Source organism: Propithecus coquereli, unplaced genomic scaffold, assembly GCF_000956105.1.
Source record: "Propithecus coquereli isolate 6110/MARCELLA unplaced genomic scaffold, Pcoq_1.0 Scaffold295, whole genome shotgun sequence".
In the NCBI taxonomy this organism is placed as follows: Eukaryota; Metazoa; Chordata; class Mammalia; order Primates; family Indriidae; genus Propithecus; species Propithecus coquereli.
Genome location: NW_012148563.1, coordinates 4,500,203 through 4,508,797, shown reverse-complemented (window position 1 = coordinate 4,508,797; position 8,595 = coordinate 4,500,203). Strand labels below are relative to the sequence as shown.

The following is an 8,595-nucleotide window of genomic DNA, read 5'->3' as shown; positions in this document are numbered from 1 at the left end:
TCGTGATGGTGTCAGCAGAGCCTCCTGTTTGACAGGTGCCACTGGAGTGGCACTGGGCGGTGCTCGGAGCGACTGTGGCTCGGAGTGAGTGCCTGCGCACACCCGCGCTCCTCACAGCGTAAACCTGTCGTAAAAAGAGCGCACACATCAGATTGGTCGTGGTATTTGTAATCTAAAACTTACCTTTCTTTCTGCATTACTTTTCTCGCTTTAATTCGGTATTGACTTGTGGGGATTAAGATTGATCTAGCTCTGTTTCTAATCAAAATCACTTGTAGAATGTTTTCGGTAGTCCACGAGTACAACGTAGAAACTCATTTCTGTGTGGAGTGCAGACGCGCACGCCCCGATGCACGCACTTGTGCTGAGAGCAGAGCACGTCTCATTGGCTGTGGCCGCGTAAGCACGTTTGCCAGGGGGCACTCTCCTCGCCATGGAAACTGGCTCCCGGTCCCAGCCCCTGTCTGGACCCCTCTGGGGCACACACTGTTCTTGCGGTTCACACACGCAGCTCTCCGTGGCCTCGGTGAAGGAGAGAGGGGAGCAGGCGGGCTGGCTGGCCTCGCAGAGACTGGCGCTTAGCGCTTTTCCTTGGCAAGCTGGAGCTGCCTTCTTTATTTTTCCCTTTATTGACATTGAGTAATGACGTCAGAAGGCCTTTGGGCCTGTCGCAGGTCCTTTGAGAGGGCAAGCCTCCCCTTCGGGAGGGTGGGCAGGAGGGAAGAGGGTTTGTGGAGTGTGTCCTGGTCTGACCTTCCGTTGGTTTTTGTGATTTTTCCCGCTTCAGGAACGGAGCCCTCCGGAGCCTCTGAGTCTTGAGTTTTGAGCCTGTTGGGTGAGGGGGGGACGTGTCCAGACGTCAAACGTCCTCCAGCCCATGGGCTCGCGGGTCGGTGCGGGCGGCAGTGACCGGCTCTCCTGTGCTTGCTCTCCCTGCAGTGGATGTGGCCACGGCGCTGCCCCTGCAAGTGGCCCCCTCGGCAGTGCCCATGGACCTGCGCCTGGACCACCCGTTCTCGCTGCCCGTGGCGGAGCCCGCCCTCCGGGAGCAGCAGCTGCAGCAGGAGCTCCTGGCGCTCAAGCAGAAGCAGCAGATCCAGAGGCAGCTCCTCATCGCCGAGTTCCAGCGGCAGCACGAGCAGCTCTCGCGGCAGCACGAAGCCCAGCTGCACGAGCACATCAAGGTGAGTCTGGGCGTCGCGGGCACAGAGGGCCTCGGGCACCGCCGTGGCCTTGGCAGCACCCTCCCGCTGCTCCTGAGGGTCGTTCCCGGTCCCCATATGTGACACTGGGGTTCATGCACAAGGGAATCCTCACTGTGATGCTGACGCCAAATGATGGGCACCTGCGCACTCAGCAGCAGGGCACAGCTGGAGCGAGTGGTGGAGGGTGCGGCATGGGCCGCACTGGTGCGGCGTGGGGTAGGGAGCTACATCGTGAACTCGTGGAGTAGAAGCACATTTATAGCAGGTTTTGTCACCTAATTTCATTTAAAGAAATGTCCATAAATAGAAAAATCACCGGTGGGAAGAGGAACCAGAATGGTAATGATCGTCTCTGGGTGGTGTGTTTATAAATCGTTTCTATTTTCTTCTTGAGGCTTTTCTATCTTTTCTCAGTTTTTCCCATTAACCTTTTATAATTGAAAAAAGACATTTTGTTTTAATTTAAATTGAATAGGTAAAAACTAATGAAGACCTTTTTTTGGCGCTTACTCTCCACAGATATTTAATCTGATACCGGATTTTAAGATGAAGTAAACTGGCCATCAGTGACACGGAGCTCAGTTGTGTTGTGTAGTTGGCAGGCCAGTTACGGTGTGTGATCATGTGTTCTCACTGCAGTTAGAACCGTATAGAGCGACACTGTCCAATAGAGTACACAGGGGTGTATTAAAATTACACAGGTAATTTTTAAAGTTTTAGGAGCCACATCAAACACAGCATAAACCGCCATGAAAATCAGGTTGCATAAGTTACCTATTGCTGTGTAACAAAATTGTCCCAGCGTCAGGACCGGGGAGCAGCCTGGCTCTCGGCTCCGGCTCGGGTCTCTCGCCGGGTTGCAGGCGAGATGGCTGTCGGGACGGGGGGGTCGTCTGAAGGGGTGACTGGCCCAGTCGGGGATCTACTTCCAAGCTCACTCTCTGGGTCGTCACAGGGCTGCTCGCAGCTCAGCAGCCGGCGCCCAGAGTAAGTGGCCAAGAGACCAAGGCCAAGACGGAAGCCACGGAGTCCTTTGCACCCAGCCTTGGACTTGGGACCCCCGTACCATGCTGCCCTGTTCTGTCTGTCACAGAGACCGAGCCTGGTACGTCCTGGGAGGGACCTAGACAGGGTTGAAAACCTGGAAACGGGGATTTCTGGGGGCCTTGGGCGCCTGGCTGACGAAAGGTAAAAGTGATTTTATTATGTTTCATGTAACTGCATATTTCCAAAACATCACTTCAACATGTACACAGCGTGAAAAGTTCCTCATGAGCTATTTCGCATTCCGTGGTTCACCTGAGTCTCAGCAGACCACAGGGATTAGACGCGGAGGACACGTGTTGGTCCGGACGGGCTGTGTTTTGAGTCCTATGGGGTTTCGGTCTGCTGCATTGGACAGTGCAGACCAGAGGGTTAAAAGGCCGCGACATTGCGTTGCCTGATGCTTCAGAGACGCTCTGTGGCCAGAGTTCATGCAGCCCACGTGTGGAAGCTGATCAGCCACAGCCGTGGCTTCCCAGGGCAGGAGCCACACCCAGGTGTCACGGTGCCCGCCTGGCGCTATGCAGAATTGCCGGTGCAGCCTTCTCTGCTTCTGCCCGGCCAGCAATCCCGCTGCCCTCCCTGTGTGCAAAAGACGCCTCGTCCGATGTCATGACTTAGTGATCACGTGGAGAAGCGGCGCTGGAGTGGCATCGGTGCTGCTGTGGGAGCGGTGGCTGGTTGCAGGGGAGGCTGCCGGGGCTTGCTCACTGCCCAGCTGACCGCGTCACAGAGCCTGCTGGGCCCTCGGGGACAGGCCCAGCGTTAGCTCCATGGGCTCCCCTATCGCGGGTGCTAAGACGTTGTGTGAGTTCGTGTGCTTCAAAGTTTAGCCAAGAGCTTTGTCCTCAGCTTCCTCCGGCCTCCTGAGACTGGGCGCCTGGGGAGCCGCTGGGGGCTCCAGGTCTGGAATTTGGCTGGTTGCTGTTTTTTGTTGCTGGGGGTTAGGGGGTTGCTGCTTCTTGCCTTACTCACTCGCCTTCTGACGTCCAGGTTGCCGAGGAGGGAGAGGACACTTTCCTGAGCTGTGTGAAGTCCGGGCTCTACTGGCTTTGCCTTCAGAATTCTCGGCAACCTGGGGGTCGTGTGCAGCAAAGACGCCACGTGTCCCCATAGAGATTGGCCCACCAGCAGCCACGGTGACCCTGTCCTTTTTAACACGGGCACTTGGGCTTGGGCTGAGCCTGCTGAGGGCTCCCCAAGTGCCACGGCCCTTGCTCTCCTGACACTCCTCCTGGCTGGTGGGACGAGAGGAGGGACACGGTGGGGTGGTCCCTGGGGTGTGGGCCTGCCAGGGGTGGGGGCCCCTGCTGTGGATGGGCCAGGCCCTGACCGTGCGTGGCCGCCTCTAGGGCTGGTGTCAGGCCTGGGAGGGAGCGTCTCAGCCTGGCCACAGGAAATGGTGCCCGCCTAGCGAGGCGCGGGTCAGGGAGTGCCCCAGGGGATGCTGCAGGCCTGGTGGCCCCGTCTCCACGGCAGCCTCTGGCCTGTTCCTTGGCGGCCCTCGCCGAGCCCGCTGAGCACAGCCCTTTTCCCCGTCCTCTGAAGCGGCCTTCGCACCTGGCCACCAGCGGCCCGGGCACTGCTCCACGTCTCTGGCGCCCGTCGGTCACCAGTCCTGGCGGGCCTGGGGCTGTGAGGGCCCGTCACTCCCTGCAGACCCGCCAGGGAGCCTGGCAGAGGACATTTTTCTGTATTTCACCGCCCGTTTGAACACTCCTGTCCTCGGCTGCTGCTGCTGCAACCGGGGGTGTTCCGATGGGTGACCGGACTAACCTAAACCTGCAGGGGGACACCGGACAGGGCGCAGTTGAAGAAGACCGTAACTGTTCATGCTCTCTTTGTGTTGGTTGAATTTATAGCTTTTACAGGAAAGAAATAGATGAGAAACTGAGAAATAAACCCTGCATAGGTGGGGGGGGTCGCCAGGGGTAGGAAACACGGAAAGACACTTGAGTCGGTTCCCAGTGGCCCCTGCTGTGTCCCACCCCTCGTCCCCCCTCCCTGGTGCCTCGGGGAGTTGCTTCCCTGCGAGGACCTGGGAGGGAGCCCTTGCCTCACCTCCTGCAGGCCCGGCCGGCCATGCCTCTCACGCTGGGTCCCCGGAGAGCTCCCCCATCCCCCCCGGCCCAGGGCTGGACCCTCCGAGAGGGGACTGGAGCCCCCAGATCCGTGGCTGTGGAGCTGTCTCTGGGCCAGGGCCTCCAGCACAGAAAGACGCTGGAGGTTACATTTGTCTTCACATTTTAATCATTTTATTTTTCCATTACAGTGGAGATCATAAAAGCCATTTGAACTCTGCAATTGTGTCGTTATGTTAGTCAGCTTTTGTTTAGATGATTTAAACTCTCTTCATAGCTGTCATATTGTTAGTGACATTTTGGCAGTGGTATTTGTCAGACAGATTTCTTGAACACAAAATCTAATTAGTGTCATTAAGTCATCAGTGAATTTGAATAGAGTTTTATAATTGAAAGGGAGTAGTCTTTAAATTGTAACTAAAGTGTTTAATTTTGAGTAAATAAGATCCCTTATAAGGGTTTCCTGCTCAGCACATCTGTAATTTCCGTTTCCTGGCTGTTCACGGCCCATTTCGACGCCACATTCCCTTCCTCCTCCGTCCCCTCCTCCCAGGACTGGGTCCCAGGTGAGTGCGGGAGCTTCTCTCGCAGTTTCTGCCTGACGTCTGCCGGAAGGGCGTGGGGGGTGGACACAGACGACACAGTGCACAGAGAGGGTCTGAGGACCAGCCTCCTCGCTGTGGCCAGAGCACCCCTGGGCTGGTGAGCCCCAGAGCGGGGGCCAGTGTGGGGAGGCCCCAGGGCAGGACGGGGCCCACCACCCACCGTAGGCCACGCCCTCTGGGCAGGCACGTGTCACTGTCAGTGCTCTTGGCCCGTGACCTGCCTGTCTTGGCTCTGATCAGCAGCGCTCTCTGGCCCCCCTTCTCCCTTCTCCTCGTTGATGGAATTGTCACCGTAGCGGTTGTTTTCTGCCGGTTTATAGTAGTTACTTGTGGGTATCTGATGTGACAATAGCTTCGTCACAGAGGCTGAAGCATGTGGATCTTCAGCCAGAGAATCCACTTACGGGACGTCTGTTTTAAGCAGATCCTGTGCCACCAGCCAGAGGACCCTCGTGGGTTCTTGGGGCCCCGGGCGAGAGCCTGGACTGCTGGGCAGGCGCTGTTGAGGCTGCAGCCCGTGGCCCTGGGGCCAGGTGGGGGAGCCGAGGCCTCGCAGAGCCCTGTGCACACTGCGGGGCGACAGCGTGTGTGAGCGGGGGTCTCCTTCCCCCCGGGCGGCCCACATCTGTCCAGCGGGACGCTCTGGGCAGATGTCCCCAGGGGTTCCTGCGTCCAAGCCAGGTTGTCACCGTCCTTAGGGCCGGTTTGCCCCACTTGCCCAACTGTTTCTCAGAACAAATCCCTTCATATGAAAGATGCTGAACGCGAGTTACACGTTTTGAAGCATCTGGCAAGTCGCCCTCCTGGAAGGCCTGTGTCCCCGCAGTGGCATGTTCATAGTGCTGCGTCTCCTCCCTGGCCCGCAGGAGTTTTCCAGTGGAGTGGATGAGAAAGAAAAACCACTGACACGTGGTTTTCATTCACACATCCTTCTCTACCAGCGAGGCTGAACTTCTCTCCCAGTGCGTGTCTGTCACTGGGACTCGTGCTGCCTCCGTGGGCAGCAGAGAGTTTTAAGAGCTACTTAGTCGGTAGCGTGGCTACGCTCCTTGCAGGGCCAGGGCTGAGATGGGAACGTTCATGGCGCTGGGGCCGGGGCCGTGGTGTTTGCTCTCTTTATCACCCTCCCAGGTTGCCCAGGCCCGGCTTTCAGGACCCCCCGGGGCTCTTCCTAATCGCCGCTGCCCGGCCCCACAGGACCTTGTGGCCCGTCCTGTCCCCAGCCCTGCGTGCCCCTTAACTGTGCCGCGGCGAGGGACTGTGCTTCGACCCTGCACTGTGGGGCACGGCCTCGCACGACCCTGCTGCCCTGAGGGTGCCGATGGCCACGCTGGCCGCCGTGACGGCGCCTTCTCACTTGCTGTCAGGCGTTCGTGTCACGTGTCAGAGCGTCACACTGTGTGACGTGGCCTGCCCTCCCGTGGTCCTGCCTTCTAGACTCCAGGCTGCAGTGGTTTGTAGACAGGAAGGAGCTCTGTGTGTCCAGAGGTGACAGCTGCGGACGCTCTGCAGGAACCTCGTCTGGTTGTGGAAGGGGACTTCGGGCTGACCTTGTCCCGGCCACTCCGCACCAGCTCTCGCCCTCAGGTGCCTCTCCTGGGCTCACGTGGCCCCACCGCGTGCTGGCTGGGGTGACAGCCTGGAGGAGAGAGCCCGGAGCCACGCGAGAAGCGTCTCCAGCTGGGGTGGGGCCATGGAGGGGACAGGCTGGGTTCCCTCCAGCAGGAGAAGTGCTGGTCTTGCTGATGCTGGGAGCTCTGAGCTGAACCTGGGAGGAGACCGGGGTTGGGGCAGCGGCAGAGGGGCCAGTCACCCCAGGAAGTGCCGGCCAGCCGTGCTTGCGCTGGGCCCTCCCTCCTCGTTCCCGCCTCCACTGCCCCGTGCAGTAGCCCGGCCTGCACCTGCCCGGGCCAGAGCCCGGCTCTGGGCCTTTCTGCTGCCGCCTTCCTTTGCTGGGCCTTCGTGCTGAAGAGTCATTTGTTTGTCTTTGTGACTTTTGAGCACCCAGTGTGGGTGGGACAGGGAAGGGCGGATGCAGGGGACTGGGACCACTGCAGATGTTGCTCTGAGGTGAGATGGAAGTGACGTTTCCGTGGTGCTGACGTGGGGGTGCCGGTTTCATTTGAGCCACTTAATCCAGGAGTAAAGATGGACATGGTTTCATTTCTAGGACCCCACAGGGAACAGCATTTTAGACCCAACCTGTCCATAAAAACCACGGCCGGTAGCACTTGTCCCCTAAGTCGGCAGCCAGCCCTCATGCCCGGCGGCTCCGCGTCTGTTTTCCTCTGTTAGAAATTGTGCTCTGGCCAGCGAGGGTGATGGGACCTCAGAGGGAAAATGAGCAGGTGGTGCCTTAAAATCTCCTCGAGTGTCTCCAGAAAGGCTGCGGACGGAGCGTGTCGCAGGTGGTTGTGGCTTCATGCACAGAGCACCCTGGCTGCGGTCCTAGGTGGGAACGGCCTCCGCGCCGCCCGTCTTCCTCTCTGCACCGACCGCCAGGCCGCTGGGATTTCACGCGTTCTTCAAGGACGCACTTGAGGTCTGTGTGTTTTCTTTTCAACGTAACCTCCTCGAGGTAAACCCAGCAAAGTAGGAAACAAGCGGTAGGAGCAGCGTGAGCCTCCGCCATTGTCCTGTGTTGTGATGGCAGGCAGGGCCCTGGGCATGGGCAGAGGCGCTGGGGGCAGGGGCTGTGGGAAGGCCGGGCGGGCTTGCACCCCCTGCGCGCTCTGCATTTTGAACAGTGTCCCTCCGTGGTAAATTTAGGCAGGACGGCCTCATGCATGCCCTTCTGCCAGCCTGGTTGTAAGTCACATGGGCCATGGGGCCTGGTTACCCACAGGGCATGTTGGACACACCCAGACGGGGTGTGGGTGCCACTACCCTGTCCCAGCGGCCTGCACTTGGTGGTTGGGAAGTGCGGGGTGGGAGCCCGTCTGCCGCGGACTTTGGCCACTGTCCGTCCTTCCCCTGCCCGCCCGTGTTGGACAGGAGGGTGCGTCTCACCGGCCCGGGCTGCTCCACTGGCAGATTGAAGAGAAAGAAGAGAGGCGGAAGTTTACGTTCCAAAGTGAAAAAATGGTTGGGTTTCCACTTGAATATTTGTGTATTAAATTCCAAACTCAATCAAAAGAAGCTAAATTCTGCAGATCGAATGTTTGGTTTAGAGTTCAATGTTGGCTTAAAGTATAATAAATTCAATGTTAAAATCCGGCTAGAGTGATGGGGACTGCCATTATTGGTTTTGTTTTTGTTTTCCTTAGAAAAATCAGATCAAAACGAACCATTTAAAATGAAACATCTGTCTCATTTTAAATTGTTCCTTATCGTTTCCGTCTACAAAAAAACAGCTTGTCAACAATTCTCCTCCCCTACGGGATGGTCTTGCCATTGCACGTTAGTGAGTGACTCGTTGCAATTAAGCTTACGTAACGTAAAAGTCAGCCAGCCTCAAAGGCCTGCTTTCTGTAGCCTGAATTCCGTACTTGAGTGACGCACAGTCGCTCCCGTCTCCTGGGACAGCCGCGAACCTGCCGCAGTGGGGCCCACCGGGAACACGCACAGTCACGGTGCTGCAGCGCAACACGGGAGTGAAGAAAAGCGTTATGGGCTCATCCGCACCTTCCAGGAGCTCTGTGTGCAGAGGGTCACTTTGTC

General features: G+C 57.9%; 1 protein-coding gene across 2 annotated transcripts in view; it reads left to right on the top strand.

Moving 5' to 3' along the window:
* The first annotated feature begins 867 nt into the window (after window positions 1-867).
* HDAC4 (histone deacetylase 4) overlaps window positions 868-8,595 on the top strand; it is a 113,173-nt gene continuing 105,445 nt past the window's right edge. Inside the window, exon 1 of one of the 2 annotated variants that reach the window (XM_012648867.1) lies at window positions 868-1,184. In XM_012648867.1, the coding sequence (XP_012504321.1) occupies window positions 990-1,184 (195 nt within the window). In that variant the 5' untranslated portion in view covers window positions 868-989. The remainder of the gene's footprint in view (window positions 1,185-8,595) is intronic. The other variant, XM_012648868.1, reaches the window with a different exon arrangement.